The 17,061-nt window shown below is 36.7% G+C and overlaps 1 protein-coding gene across 3 annotated transcripts in view; it reads right to left on the bottom strand.

Moving 5' to 3' along the window:
* DDX10 (DEAD-box helicase 10) overlaps window positions 1-17,061 on the bottom strand; it is a 253,164-nt gene that overhangs the window by 102,031 nt on the left and 134,072 nt on the right. For all 3 annotated transcript variants that reach the window (XM_077893366.1, XM_077893365.1, XM_077893368.1), the window contains 2 exons: window positions 11,211-11,330; window positions 8,283-8,444 (listed from right to left, as the gene is read on the bottom strand). In XM_077893366.1, the coding sequence (XP_077749492.1) occupies window positions 8,283-8,444; window positions 11,211-11,330 (282 nt within the window). The remainder of the gene's footprint in view (window positions 1-8,282; window positions 8,445-11,210; window positions 11,331-17,061) is intronic.

Raw genomic sequence — 17,061 nt, 5'->3', positions numbered from 1 at the left:
TGGACATTATCTAATTAGTTTTTGCCAACCTTCTGTGCAGGGGGAAAAAAACATTTATTTAACAGTCACAAAAATTTTTGTTATAATTATTCAGTAATTGACCTTCTCTCAACACATTAGAGGATCGGAAAATGGCACTTCAAAGTTCCAAAGAATAACCTCAATATGTTCAAATCGGAAAAACCCTATCAATACCAGTAAACATAATCTCTACTCTAGGACTTTTTATCTAGCCATTTTAATCCTAGCAGAAAAAATATACTGATAATTCCCCACTGCTAAAGAAAATTCCAGTATTAATCTATTATAGACACTGAGAGACATTACAAATCTCCAATTTTAACTATCAGAACTCACATGTGCATGCAAATAGGTTAATTTTTCCTTGTAAGATTTCTACCACAAGTCCTGGATGGATGAAGGATAGCTAAAACCTTGAAAATAGGAAGTGAACATCACACAGAACTTCATTACAAATAAGAATAATTTTCAATACTGAGTGAAACACAAGGAAAGCTAGAAAAAATTTTTTCTTATTTTAAAAAGCTATGGTACTGCTCTATCTGAAAAGAGGAAGGAATAAACATTAGTCTTCAAACAGAGGAGAAAAACAGGAAGTAGAATTTATGGTAATCCAAAATTTAGAAAATGAACATAGGAAGAAAGTGCAGGAAAAACTAACTTTTTAAATATATATATATATGAATTATAGATGGTATAAATGACAAGACATAAAGACAAAGAGTTGGTGTACAATGACTTGAGGGGCAAATATAATTTAATTTTATTAGATTTAATAATTGAGATTCTCCTTCCCCTTTAATTTTATGTGGCTCATATGCTTTAAACCCTTTATTTTCCTATTTCATTTTTAAGGACAGTGTGGTACCAAAAGGTATTTGATGCCACACAAAAAGAAGGCAAAATTGTATCTTCAGTCCTGCCATGCTACAAATGACTAAATGTAAGAAGAGCATGAAATTCAATAATAGAAACCAAATTCGCAAGGGATAGGAAAACAGAGAAATCACATTTCAAGGTACAAAACACTCCCTTTATAGATGTTATTACACTTCTTTTGGCTTCTTACAACTATAGGTCCTTAGCTTCCAGAAAAGAAAATGCCATTAAGTATGAATGTCATCAGCAGTCAAGGCTACATATTTAAATCATTTTCATTCTATGGCAATCTTGGAAACTTGTATATTTGGAAACACAACTCAGGAGGTGGGGGAAGCATGAGCTGTTTGAATGACTGACTCTCAGGCAGCTGTGTTACTTTGGTGAGGAACTGATTTCCCAGCTGCCACAGAAAACAGGAGACATCTATTCTTATTTCAGGAGCACAGGAATCTCTCTTCAGGGAAGAAAACTAGGTCAATGAAGTGAGGAAAAGAATGATTACAAGGATTTGTGGCCCGGAAGACAGCCCCAGCCCTCCGAGAACAAAACCCCAGTTAACCTAAATCCTTCCCAAGGACTCAGAACAAAGCAAGGTTCTCTGATCTGTTCCCTATTCCACAGTTTCAGGAGAATGACATAAAAAATTGATCTCCTATATATAAATCTGTAATAACTCCAAAAAGGATATGAAGACAGGAAGAAAAATAAGTGTATGTGGAAACACTAATTTATTCTTTCAAACATTTGCTGAGCTACTATGTGCTAGACCTCACGGTGGGCTCTAGGGATCAGCAAACAGTCTAGCTTCCTACTTGCCCCTGGTCTTTGTAGTCTACGACCTAGCCTTCCTCGTCAGACCCCCTCATTACATTAGCACCAAACTCTGTCCCTGTTCCTCAAACCCAGCATCTACTGACCACCCATCTAACAACCACCACTCTGCCTCTCAAACATTATATGGTGTTTCAAAAAAAAATCCCATAATCCCATTTTACTTAACAATAAAAAACAGACATTATAAGTATCTCAAGAGCTTGCCACAGAGTTGATAAGATCTTTGCAATTTTGAGTATTTTGTTAGTCTTATTTTGGATGCTGTATATGAAGGAGGGCCCATGTACCAAGAAGCTGAACTGAGTATCACAAGATGCTGTAAGCTCTTGGAAATAAAAACAGATACCTCCAGGCAGACAGCTCCAAACTACAGGCAAAGGTTCCATAGTAACAGGCTGCCTCCTCTCTTAGAGTACACCTTGTTGTAATGGTGGTAGTAAGGAAAGTTTGAAACTGAAAGGGGGTTAAGGATGTATAGGAAGAGGATTCCTTTTCCTCCTCTGTGAATAAACTTTATTCATAAAGTCTATTTAAGAGTTAAGCACCAGATGTTCAGTCCTTTATCCTAACGATGACATTTCTAACAGTAGTAAAAATTTCTTTAGGTCATCTGAGCCAAACCAGTCTCAGACAATGCCTTAGGCTTTTTAGACTCATAGCTACTTAAACACGGACTCTAGTACTAGTAACTCTATATTCAATGAACACTCAGGCAAAGGCATTATTAGTATTGGGTCCTCAACTAAGCTATTAATCACAACACTTACTTTATTCCTTAATTTATTTGACACCAATGGCCTTGCTTTGGAAACATGAATAATTTCCATTATTTGTCATTCCTTCCTCAAAATCCTCCACTCCTGTTCCAACCCTTTCACTCACTGTTTCAGAGTCAGCATTTAAGAGAATGCCTGATGGTTTAAGATAGTGTGAAAAACAAAGACTTTGGGGTTAAGAGTCCCAGGGCTGTTATTTGTTACTAGACAAACTACCTGATCCTTCTACGTCTGCACTGTCACCTGTAATTTGTTAGCACATAATACAGTAATACACACAAAGCACTTAGCACAGCACCCAATCAACTAACTGCTTATTAATATCAATGTTCTTGTTACTACTATTCTAAGACGCCTGAGGACTGCTTCCCTCCCTCTTGACTCTCATATACATTTAGGTTTGAGGTATCTGGATTCCATGAAAACTAAATTCTGTGTCAACAAAAACAAAGGTGAAATAGATTTTTTTTACAAAGTCCCTTTAATTCTTTCCTATCTGCTGTTCATACTAGTAGTTAAGTGGGACCCAGAGCAGTACTGTATCATCTCTGCAAGCAGTCCGGAGCCACATCTTGACATGGCTGTGTTATCGAAACACACAATCCAAAATGGATAAAGCACTCAAAGCAAATTTCAAGGGAATGAAAGAGAACTTCGTGATGTACTGCTTTCTCTCCACTCCCAGCTATTCTAGCAGATATTATCACACTAAATACAGTCATCTTTCAGAGCTATGAATGATAACACATAACACAAAGCAGATTTTCACTCCATTAAAGACACCTTTCAGTGATGTGATCCACAGCCCACCTTTCAGAGTTCTGACTGAATTAAAGGAAAACACACCCTGTTTCTATGCAAAAGTAGTGGTTCTGCCTTTACAATGTACTACTTACTAATGGTCTTCTGTGCAAAGATAATAGCTCCTACTATAATCTTAGCTCTGATATGTGGTTTCAAGAGGTTCAGTATATTAAACAGTAACAGGCCTAGTTAAGAACAGCCACCTGTATGCTGCCAGGGAAAACTGAAGACTGGAATGGTCTCAGGAAAAAAAATAAAATAAGTGGTTAAATGGCTGCAAAGAAGCCTCACAGAGATAAAGAACACTGTTGACTCAGTGACCCACAGCAGGTACACAAGGGCCTGAAGTCCACAGAGTGAGGAGCTCAGAGCTCCAGCAGCAGCTAAAATTCTACTACCAGTGATGCCATAATGGTTTTGTATTTCTTATTGTTAAAATTCTTATTGTTCCATTTCTAAATCATTAGGGCAAAGATATTTGCTTGAGTCACAGCAGAAATTACACATTTTTCAAAATCTGCTAGATGAATGTTATGAGTCAAGAATAGGTATAACAGCACGTAGGAAAAAACTGAACAGCTGAGTTCTACACCTAAAAGACTGTGTCCAATCAAAACTAGGTGCAAAAAGCTGTTCATTTTATTTTTTTTTTAAAGATTTTATTTATTTATTCATGAGAGACAGAGATTGAGAGAGAGGCAGAGACACAGACAGAGACAGAAGCAGGCTCCATGCAGGGAGCCTGACGTGGGACTCGATCCCAGGTCTCCAGGATCACACCCTGGGCTGAAGGCGGCACTAAACCACTGAGCCACCGGAGCCACCCCAAAGCTGTTCATTTTAAAGAACAGGAGCAAATGACTACTTTCAAACAGAATCATTAAGACAAAATTCACATATACATTAATAATATTATCCTCTGAAACCAAAAAACAGTCATGAAATAAACATGCTAAAAGAACATTTCTAAGCTTATGAAAACTCCTAAAACAGATACATATTTTTTAGAAATATAGATTTTTATAGAGTTTTCTTTTTATATATAAATTTTTTTCAGGCACATCCCTTCCTTATAATTTTTTGTCAAAGTTTCTTCATCTTTTTCTATCTTCATGAAATAAAGCTTATTCCTAGAGCCTAAGTTAGTATTTCAAGTGTTCTTTAGAGACATACAATTCTTCTCAATATTCCTCCATAGAAATGACAAAATTATGAGTGACAATTTCAAGGGAAACATATTATATTTGCCCAAGATAAAACCTTATGCAGAAGAACCAAGAATTGTCATTATAATAAGTAATATCCTCAATTAAGAAAAAATATATGATTTCAAAACGAATTTCATGTTCAGGTGAAGCAATTAAGATAAAATAATCTGTGTGAGGTTAATAATATACTTTGTTTCTAAGTTAAATTTTAGCAACCACTGTAAAATAAGTGAACAAGAAGGAGACCTAATCATCAAGCAAGGAATCCATTTTGTCAACAGGTAAAGGTGACCAATTAAAATTCCATTTTCCAAACAACAAGGAGTAATTTTATTCCCATGTCCTCCTTATACACATGGACCCAGAGGATCCCTCTGACCATTGGCTGTGAACTCCCATTCCCACTTGCTCATTTTCATAACAAGACACTGCAGTCCACACTGGTTACTGGTAATCCCAAATGGACTAGGCAACAATGCCAGACTCAAGATTCAAATTCAATTACTCCACCTTACAGTGTAAGACTCATTCCACCAAACAAGTCAAATGCTCAAATTTGCCAAAAAAATATTCCGTGCCTTCTAGGCAGAAATCCAGTCCATGACAGCTTGGTGCATTACTAATTTGAGCATCTGTATTATGTCTTATGTATGCTACCAATAAACTTAATTATTCCAAAGTGCTCAAATGTGAAATTTTCTCTAAGTTAATACACAAATACTTATGTATGCATAAGTAATAAATTTACTGATGCAAATACCAAGAAACTAATCATATATGACTCAGGTAGCATTTACATTGAAGTTGAATAGAGAGAAGACTATTTTAGTTATTTCCTTGCACTTTTTCAGGCTACATAATATTTTCAACATCTGATATGGAAAGTATACCTCAGGTTATCGGTTACCTTGTGCAGAATATACCTATTTCATACAAAATAACAAGCTCTGACTTGTTAAAAGGACCTTTTGTCTATTTTTGTTATGGAGGCATCAAAACCAGTAGTATGTGAAGTTCTTGTGATGTCTCTCAAAACTATGTCAGCCCAAAGTGCTCTGTTCAACCTTGCTGTAAGATAGTCATAAAGATAGTTTAAAAATAATATGCTACTTTCAACAATGGTACAAATGATTTAAAAGCATAAAAATAAGTGAAAATGGAAATGTGCAGGACAATTTACGTATAGTATATTCACCTTTTCTGTAACAAAGGGAAAAAATAAGAATCTGTATTTCTATTTATACACATTTGCATAAAGAAATGCCAGGATATGTTAATAATTTTTTTTTAAGTAGGCTGCCTGCCCAGGGTAGAGTCTAATGTGGCTCTTGAACTCACAACTCTGAGATCAAGACTTGAGCTGAGATCAAGAGTCGGAGCTTAACCAACTGAGCCACCCAGGTGTTCCTAGGATATGTTAATAATTAATAAAAATAGTTACCTAGAGGGAGTAGGTATGAGTAAGAACGACAGGCATGGACAGAAGTAGATGTCTCAACATTAGCTTTTTTATGATCTTGATTTTAGAACATGAATATATTTTTCATTTCAAAAATGTTGATGTAAAAAAATAGAGGCATAAAAAGCTTTTGTGCAGTGACAGAAGATCCACAGTTAACTATGGTTTAATTATAATCTTCCCAAGGACAGAGGAACCCAAGTATTTTAAGTATTCTATCTTCACAGCCTAGGGTGGAGCCTAGCACATGTTGTATAATAAATGTACAATTAGTCAATTTGAAATTGTCTCTAAAGGTTTCAGAAACAATATTCCACAGCCTAGATACAGTAACTTCCACACATGGGGGAGGAATGGGGGGGGGGGGGGCGACAAGAAAGGGCAGGAGTGGGAAAGCCTTTACATCATGTAAATGCCTCCTGTTGCCTTTACTGCTGGCTACAACTTAAAAATAAAGGATAAAATGTCCTTATGCTCAATCTTCCCCTGGATAAGTATTCTAAGTAGACGGTAAGCTGAAATGTGACACACTGCTGACATTCTTAATATTATTAAGCATTTGAATAACAAATAATTAGTGCGAAATTTCCATTTAAAGAACTGTAATAAACAGCAATGCATAAAATGTTTAGTTTTTGAAATAACAGTCTCAAACTGCAAACTATGTTTGAGGTTCATTTGTTTCCCACATTTCTAAAAGGATTTTTCTCACCATTCATTTCCACCCCTGCAGCTATCTTCAATGTCTACTTTTTCTTATGCATCAAGTGCTACTGCAAAGCTGCATCAAACCTTGAAGAAAAAATGAGAATTGCTGGCCTATAAAAGTTGACTGAGCCACTGAATCATTACAAGGTCAAAGAGGAGTCAAAAACCACAAGAATCCTTCTGTCTACATTCAAAGCTTTGCAAATCTCTTAACCCAGAACCTTACATTACATCAGTGATTCTTGGGCATGATACTGTGTTCCCCAGAAATCATTTACCAACTCAAGGGCATGCTACAGAAATGTCCTTAAAAATGTAAACCTGTCTTATTTCCTTAACTGAACCATTTATCTAGTGAAATGTCCATTTTTGTGGGAATTGAGTAGAGTGAAAAGACCATAAGGCCATGAGTGACCAGAATGCAATAGCCCAGTTCAAGGACAACAGAAAACTGCCAAGTGTAAGGCTAACGGTGCACATGCTTCTACAGAAGCAGCCCTCTTACAAGGTTTCTTCTTTTCTAGCTTTTTAAAAATACACTAAGTAAATCTTCCATACATTATCAACTAATTGCTATGGAAATAAATGTAATTATTCAGTTGAAGCTGGAAATAATAATATCACTTACTTAGGTAAATGGTAAGCAACTTGTGGTACATCTGTACTAAGTACTGACACCCATGACGACCTGGGTGAATCTACACAGAACTACGCTGAGTATAAAAAGCAAATCCCAAAAAGCTACTACACATCACACTACTTCATTTATATAACATTCCTGAAATGGCAACAATTATAGGAATGGAGTACACAGGATGAGAGTAATACAGAGAGTATGTTACTTCTTACAGCTCCATGTAAAATTACATTAGTCTCAAAATCAGAACCTTAAAAAAAAATCACTAATATTATTTCGGATACCTCAACCAAAAATAGATTTGGGTGACGTTCTCAGAAATCGGTCAGTATATAAAGTCTCAATCAGTAGAAACAAGAAAAAGAGACTAGATAAAATGACAAAATACCCACAGAGAAAGAAGTATTCAAGAAATCAATGAAGAAAGTAATGCAGTTACTGATAAACATCTAATGACTATTTTGTTTGTTTGTTTGTTTGTTTATTTATTTATTTATTTATTTATTTATTTATGATAGGCACACAGTGAGAGACAGAGAGGCAGAGACACAGGCAGAGGGAGAAGCAGGCTCCATGCACTGGGAGCCCGACGCGGGATTCGATCCCGGGTCTCCAGGATCGCGCCCTGGGCCAAAGGCCCGCACCAAACCGCTGCGCCACCCAGGGATCCCTGACTATTTTGATATATTTAGGGACATATTAAACGTCACTCAGCATTAATTCTTTTTTTTCTTTTCTTTAAGATTTATTTTATTTATTTATGAGATAGAGAGAGAGAGAGAGAGAGAGAGGCAGAGACACAGGAGGAGGGAGAAGCAGGCTCCACGCCAGGAGCCCGACGTGGGACTCGATCCCGGGACTCCAGGATCATGCCCCGGGCCAAAGGCAGGCGCCAAACCGCTGAGCCACTCAGGGATCTCCCACTCAGCATTAATTCAAGATGGAAAGCTTACCCGATGCTTTGCCTTGATCTTCTTCCTATATTCTTCTTTGTCAAATTTGTCCTCTTCTTGCAGCCTTTCTTTTGCTTTATCTAAGTTGATGCCACCAGCACTGTCCTCCTCCTCAGCATCTCTGGAGACAGACTTCTGCACCTGTGGCCACTGCTGAAGTAACTGCAGATGGGAAAAAGGTTAAGTGTGGAGCGGGATGGGGACATCAACATTTCCCTTTGTATCATGATTTCAAAATGGTGCATTACCCACTTTCTGCCTTACAACCTGTATTTCTTAAGCTTTCTCACAAACTTTATAAAGTGAGCCACCCCTACAAAGACTGTCCTAGTGAGGAGGAAGTGATACTGCCACAATCCAGTGACGGTGAGATTCAAGGAAAAGGTCATGAAATACCTTGCAGGAGAAGCTGGTTGCTTCAACATAATCTCAAAGAGTGTTCTTCAGGGGCTATGCTCTACCAGCTCCATTCCAAACAATGTGTGCAAAGCAGTAGCCAGGGGGACCCAAGCAGGACCCACCAACTACTCGGCACCTCCAACACTTCTCTCACCCTACTGTGTTGTTTACTTTCCTGTTTCTCTGACTAGAATTACTCTAATCTCCTTGAGGGCAGTTGTCTATCTTCTTCATGTACTCTCAGAGCCCAGCACAGTAGCTGGCACATATCAGATGCTCAAAATTGATCAATAAATTACATATCAACCAGTACTATACACAAAGACTAAAATAACTGAGCATAGAAGAAAATTAGCTTGGATTTTAGGAGCTGGCTCAAAGATACACAATTTACACATACAGTTCATGGTTAGGAACAAGGTAACACAGAAGTTAGGGCACTGATCTGGCTTACTCTTCATTTTTTTGCTAGGCCTACTGCATAATCCTGAATAAATTACTTCATTCTGGGCATCTGTGTCCTTGTCTGAAAAAAAATTTTAAAACGTCCATTTGGCTCAATAATCGTTCAGGTCTAATGGTATAAAACTCAAGACAATTTAAACAAAACCTATTGTCTTATTTTCAACCAGTAATTGGTTGCCAGAGGATTGCAGTAGCTGCCATTATTTTGAAAGGCCACTAATTCAACTGCAAGCTAAGTGAAGGTGTAGGCACAAAACATTCTCTTGTCACTTCCTATCACTCCTGTCACCAGCCACTCTTCAAGATGGGATTCCCACAGTGTCTCGAATTTTGGCAGTGAATGGGGGTCACATATGTCACTGCACTAGCAGCCATGCTGGCAGCCACTGACACTGAAGAAGCAGTGAAAGGGATCGGCTGTGACAGAAAAAATGCCATCCACTGCTCTAAGTCTTCAGTCCTATTTTATAACCACATGAAAAAAAGTTTGTGTCTCTGTGGGCTGCATGAGAAGTTCTTTCAGAGCTTTAGAGCAGAAGTTTCGGTGTGGCTCACAGCCATACACAGGGCTCCTATCAACAGTAAGTTTCCAGTGAAGCATTTTACAGTTAAGGATTTATGCTCATCTTGAAGCAAACTGGTATAAGCTGCACAGTGAAACGTACAAGCACAGCGAGGAGACTCATCAGACTACCAGCACTCATCTTCCTGTACAGTAAGCATCTGATGTCACACAACTCTACTCTGACCGCGTTGGCTGCAGATGCTGACCTCTTTCCAGCCATCTCATAAAGATCCATTACTTATCAACAATTCCACAGGCTTCTTCTGCAACTTCCAACAACTTTAAACTGCACTCTTTTTTCATAATTTGTATACCACTTTACCCCATATTCTTAGTGCTGCAAGTCTGGTCTTCCTTCCCCAAAGTAACATTTAAATGTCTGTTAACCTCACAGCTACCAGGAAACATACTCCACTGGATACAGACTGTTTATGCGACATTTGTATTAATGATGAGTAGATGTTTTCTGTGACACATTATAGTCAGTACCTTAAAAAGTGTTATTTTATTGGGATATTGGAAAATAGTCCATTCATTCAATAAATTTATGGGTTTATTATTTGTCAGGCCCCATCTTCAGTGTTGGGGACAGAGTAGTGAGCAAAGTGAATAGACACCTTCCCTCAGGTAGCTACCCTCATTCCACTGGAGCGGAAGAAAAGGACAATAATCATGTAAACAGAGAATGTAAAGTTACATACGTGCTAGGAAGAAATAAATAAAAGACAAGGCAAGGAAAATGAGATGATGGTGGGGCAGAGAGCACAGTGAGCTGTGTGCTCAACCAGGATGCACAGGAAAGGCTATAGGGTAAAGAGAGAGAAAACCAAGAGCAGCTATTCTGCAAATCCCACTATGACCACTAACCACCATCACTCCTCAGATCAGTCACCTGACTTTCCAGACCTCTCTCTTGTTTAAAAACAAAGATGACATTGTGATTCAAGAGAGGGAGTTTCCATGAGCCATCCGCAAGTGGTGACCTTCTCCTACTCTACGGGTATGTACTTACACCAAGACCAAAGTAAGGGTGAAGTGAGAGCCCAGCACCTGTGTGAAGCAGGAAATGCCATCTCAGAGCTGGCCAGTAAGAAACATGCCGACACAGCATGTAAACTGAGGATGTGTGTGAAGCAGAGACTTTTTAGAGTCCAGAAAAAGCAGCTGTGGCAAGTAATTGTGTTACTATTCTTGTATTTGTTGCCACAGATAGTGTTGACAGACACCCTAAAGGGAAAGATTAATCTGTAAAAATGGAATTTATAAAGTTCAAAACCAACTCTGTAATCATTAGCACCCAAAAGTATGGCAGTTTACTGTCAGCGAGGCATTCCTACCTACAGACGTACAGCTGACAAAATGCCTAAGACAACAGTGAAAAGAACTGCTTTAAAGAAACATTTTCTTTTTTCTCATTAATGAATGTAAGTCAGCAAGAGAGTCAGACTCTTTACAATACCTGAATGGTACCTCAGAAATGAAGCATTTAAGAATCTTACCTCCCCTTCATCAGTAAATGTTATCTTCTTATTAACTTTAAAATTTCTCTTCATTACTTTTTTTGCTTCTGCAACCTTTGTCACTTTTTTCTTGACACTGGATTTAGAAGGTTCTTTTTTCTGTATGAAAAAGTACAAAAAGAGAGATGATTAAATGGCTGCTTTATATCAGCTATTTAAGTCTGCAATACACTTTCCAAAATTAAATGTATTTACTGCTCATTGGCTAATAAGAAGCATCGAAAATACTGTCCAGAGACCAAGTTATCAGACGTTTTAACTAATGATACCCCCAGTGCTAAAGGGACTTACGTCTAAATAAGAAAAATATTAGACATAAGTAACCTTTAAAATTTCTTCTATTACTAAAACTATGCTATCCTGATAATGCTGAAGCACCAGAAACTACATGAAAATGTAACAAATGGACATTCAAGATAAATAAAGCTACCTTGAAGCTATAACACTGAGCACATTTTATAGCTTTCATTCCAAGTACAAACTTAAATGTTCAGAATAGGAAAATGTTTACTTGGAAAGCAAAATTACTGCAATACATTGTTTGCAATTCAACATTCCTCCTCCCATTACAGTAATTCATTATATGAACACTGGGAAATACCTTTGATAACTAAGACGTGTCCAAAGGTGAGATAGAATCAGAGTACTTTTAACAGGATACACTGATCAGAACCCACCTAATGTCCTAAAACCACCAAAGCAAGGTACTAAAAATACAGAGTCATTGCTTATTGATGCTAAGTGAATGATGAATGAACGATCTGAATGGGGAGCTGTCCAGGTCAGACCACAGCCTGCACTGATGGCAACCTAGGGGAATTTGATTATACTCCTTACATTAGATCCAGGACTACCATGGGTGGTGGTTAGTAAACCAATCTAAGGCAGCCTCCACCAGATGAGTAGACAGAAGTCGTCTTTGGACAATAGTTAAGAAAATGGATTTGAATTCAAGCTCAACCACTTGTGAGCTATGTAAGAGCAAGTTTAGTTACTATGCTTTACCTATAAATGGAGTATCCTCAAAAATATCTATATCTCATAGGGTTGTTCTGGAGAATTTAATAAATGTAAAACACACAAAATGTAGTAGTCGATAAACCACAAATACCACTGTTATGTACTGATTTCACACTACCTAAAAAGATCATGCTAACTGTACAAAGGTTTAATTTGCAAAATTCTGGACTTTGAATTTCCTAATTGATTGGTTTTTTAACTCTGTGTTACAAGTAGCCACCCAAGAAAAAGTAAGGAAGGAAAAACTGATTTAGGAAACAAGAATTACCATAAGCTTCGAGAAGATATACTTTAGCTACGATTGTTATGTTATGCTAATAAGTATATATACAAAGAATAACTCACTTAAGGTAAATAATACTGATAGTGTATCAAAAATGCTTAAAAATAAGTACAATGAAATAAAAAACAATGCACTTACTAAAACAGAGGTTTGTGTCAAGCTATCAATACGTTATATTTTTAGATAATAATACTTACTATGAAAATCAGCTAGCGTATCTGCGATATGATAACTTAAGCACAATAAAGTTGCTTTGACACCAATAGTTCTGTTATATGTGTATTCCTAATACTGCTTTTATAGTTCTGGTTCTTAAGGCATGCAAGCTATACTATCTAGTTAAGCTTATTTCTCAGACCACAAATCATTTCAAATTTAAAAACATACTAAGATTTTAAATCCATAAAATGCTTATGAAAAGATTCATTTCTTCTCAAATGTCAAATTTTTATTACATCAGAGAGAGACATCAATATGATACGATTGCTATGTGTGCCCCCCACAAGATTTCTATGAGAAGAAATACAATTGTTTTAGGTTTTTTTCTTCCCATGGGATATCCCATCTCCTCTATCCCCCAATACCACCAGCTCTGACTGCATGAATGTTGCCTGTCCTAGTTGCACAGGACCCTAAATTGCTCTGTCCATCCCCTCATAACTCTCTCCCCACCACTCTACTCTGAGATATATTACTATTATTCTCTTTTAGAAAATAATACAATCTTCATTTCCTTACTTCTAAGAGTAACTGAGTAAGTTGTGTGGTGGTAAAACTTCTAAATTGAAAGAAAACAGGGTGATAGGAAGCTTGTCAACTGAGATTAAGTTGCCAACTGTAGGTCACCTTGTGACACAGGGCATTAATAAGACACCCCCTGCACTTCCTTCTGCCCAGCCATTATTCCTACCCCCAGCCCCTGCTCTTCCCCACAGACAATTATGAAACAGCACTACCAACATAGCCACCAGGGTTGGCAACTGTGTCACTGATTCCTCCTACTTGACCTTCTTGGTTTTAGAGTTAGGTCAATTCTTGAAGATCCTGGGTTGGCTAATATTCTGTCACCAGAGAGAGAATGCTGATTAAATAGTGCAAACTCAGATGATCATCACAATGTAAAAATAACAAACAGGAGCAAGTTACACCACTTAAATAAAAACAAAAAAATGCTGAGGAGCAACTTTCTGGGAGTGATAGTCATACTCTATACCTTGACAGGAGTTTGAGTTACATAGATGTTTAAGTTGTCAAAATTCAAATATTATACTTAAGATTGGTACATTTTACCATACATAAATTTCTACCTCAAGAGAGTCCTGTAAAAAAAAAAAAAAAAGAGAGAGAGTCCTGTAAACAAATACTGAACTTTAATGAATGCCAGGCAAGCTCAAGTATATGGAAGAAAATGTAATGCTGTTGGCAACTTACTCTGAAATGCATTAAATTTAAAAGAGTGATAAATGGATAGATGAAGAATTAAATGGTAAAAGGCATATGGTAAAAGGTTAATTGTAGAATATGAGTGATGGATATTTTGGTGTCCAAAAGTACACTTTAACTTTTATGTTAAAAATTTTTTATAATAAAACATAGAAGCCTGGTCCCAGGAACAAGAGAAAAAGTCACAGAGCAAAAATACCCAAAACTGTCAGAATAGAAAAAAGTCCATCAGAAAACCAACCCTGGGAAGTGGAACTTGGGATGATGCAGGTCCACATCAAGAGCTTTATTGAAACCCATGAAACCACTGAAATTATGTCACAAAACTTGGGGTTATTTGTATCTTTATGGTTTATCATGGATTCTAAAAGGGAGCTGTGATCTCCTCCAAAAAAAAAAATTTTTTTTTTTTAAGTTTGCTTGTTTGAGGGAAGCCACAGAAAGGAAAAACAGAAATTACAACACGGGTGAGAAGACACATGTTTATTTCATTTTATTTTATTGACAGGCTGTAGCTTTGCTCCGATACTTGAGAATTATTATTCAATTATTCAAATATGCACTAGAGTGTCATACACAACACATCATAGTGCATACTGGGGATCCAGCACTGAAAAGAGACAGGTGGACGCCCAAGCCTCCTGAGCCTAATTCTATCAGTAGAAAGAAGACATTAAGAGCACTTGGCTGGCTCAGTCGGTTAAGCATTTGCCTTTGGCTCAGGTCAGGATCTCAGGGTCCTGGGATAGAGCCCCATATAGTACTCCTGCTCAGTAGGGAGCCTGCTTTTCTCTCTCCCTCTGCCTGCTGCTCCCCCTGCTTGTGCTTGCTCTCTAGTGAATAATAAAATCTTTTAAAAAAGGAAAAAGAGGGGTTGCCTAGGTGGCTCAGTGGCTGAGCATCTGTCTTTGGCTCAGGTCATGATCCCGGGGTCCTGGGATCGAGTTCCACATCAGCATGGGAAAAATATACAAGATGAATGAATTCTACATAATAGGGTCCCTGCTCAGTCTAGGCTGAGGAGAGAAAGTTAAGGAAAATTTCCTTTTGAGGGAAAAATGTTTGAACTGAGTGGCAAATAGCCAAACATGGTGGCATTACTGGTACCTTCGGGGTGTCCACAGATGGTGGATTTCGCATACAGTTTACAAGAGAGGCTTAGTTAGCTGGGTTCAATGTCATTCTTTAAAATATTAACTGTAGCACGTGATACATGCTATTTTATTTATTTTGTAAAGGATATTCATGTTCTATGAATTCATGTCATATTCATGTTAAAAAGCTGCCATTCATGTCTCCTTCAGCCACATGTTTACCTCTCAAAAAAAGTGTTAATAGCTTTTTCTATATCCTTTCCAGAGATATTCTGCCCACATTCAAATATATATATGAAAAACACCAAAATACTAAAAGACCTATCCCTGCGATCAATAGCCTTGTATACATACTTTCATGTAAATGTGCACCTACTTACCTAGGATAAGTTTCTACAAGTTAAAGCACTCAAGTAAAAAACTATGTGCATTCAAATTTCAAAACCTATTTCCAAATAACACTCCTGAGAAGTTACACAAAATTTAATATTCCCAACAAAAATTTGAGAGTAATTGATTCTCCATATCTATTTTTAAAAATAGATTATTAGGCTTTATATTTGCCAGTTAGGTGAAAAAATAATATCTCAGTGATGTTTTAATTTGCATTTGTACTGTTTTAAGCACTGCAGAACATCTCTTCAAAGGCATTTTTTTCCTATGCATCATGTATACTCTTTACCAGTATTTTTAATGAATTCCTGGCATTTTACTTTTTACTTTGTGAAATATTTTCATTTAGTAAAATTGTATCAATATTTTCTCCCACTGCATCATTTGTTTAGACTTTTGCCATACAGGATAATATTTTGTTTTCCTTTGTTTCATTTTTTGCTGAACATATGCTTTTCATCTTTGTGTAATCAGTTTTTTAAATTAATAAGATTTCCTGGATTTTTTTTTGTACCACACTTAACAATATTTACCCAACTAAAAGACTTCAAAAATGAATTTAACTTCTTAAAATGCAGATTTCACTCTTCCTAAAAGTTTCAACACTGGCTCTTGGATAAGGGGGGCAGGGGGAGTGCTCATTAATACTTTAAATTTCTGTTCATTAAAATCATGAAAAATATCAAGTATCTTATTGTGAGGCAAGAGTCATATTTTGATTACAAGACTTTGTATTATTGGTATAAGAATGAAATTTTCAGGGACACCTGGGTGGCTCAGTGGTTGGGCACCTGGGATTGCCAGGTTGTGATCAGCTGGGATCCGGTATCAAGTCCTCCATCGGGCTCCCTGTAAGGAGCCTGCTTCTCCCTCTGCCTATGTCTCTGCCTCTCTCTCTGTGTCTCATGAATAAACAAACAAATCTTAAAAAAAAAAGAAAAAAAAAAAAAAAAGAATGAAACTTTCAGCCACCAAAGAGTTTAAGGAAAGACTTCCTGACAAGATGTAAAACATCAAAATGAAATTTTCATTTCCATTTGCATGTCTTTCACTACATATATGCTAGAATTCAGAATAAAATGCTAAAAGAAAAATATCATAAAATACAAATATGATAAAGCATCAAGTTATTTTCAAGGTCTTATGATAACTGTAGGAGGTTGCCACAAATAACCTGGAAAATAACAGAACAAGAACAGTCCCAAAAAGCAAGGGTTCCTAGCAGGACGTGTTCATTTTATTTTTTTTTTTTGTTGTTGTTGTTATTTTATTTATTTATTTATTTATTTATTTATTTATTTATTTAATTTTTGTTGGTGCTCAATTTGCCAACATACAGAATACCCACATGTTCATTTTAACACTAGCTACAAGAAGATTCAAAATGTAATCAATGAAAAAAAGAACACCTACTTTAATATAAGCATTAGTATTATACTTCTAGAGAATACAATAAACATATAATTGCAAAAAAAGGAAAAACAAAACAAAAGGAGATCAAAGTCAAAATTTAAAAAAAAGATTCTCTAAAGAAATCAGATTGTTTAGGTTTCCTTAAAGTAGCTCCCTATATGCATCATGGAATAATTAACAGTTT

Source organism: Canis aureus, chromosome 3 (genome assembly GCF_053574225.1).
Source record: "Canis aureus isolate CA01 chromosome 3, VMU_Caureus_v.1.0, whole genome shotgun sequence".
NCBI lineage: Eukaryota > Metazoa > Chordata > Mammalia > Carnivora > Canidae > Canis > Canis aureus.
Note: the sequence above shows the minus strand (reverse complement) of the source record. Positions and strands in the feature narration are given on the sequence as shown.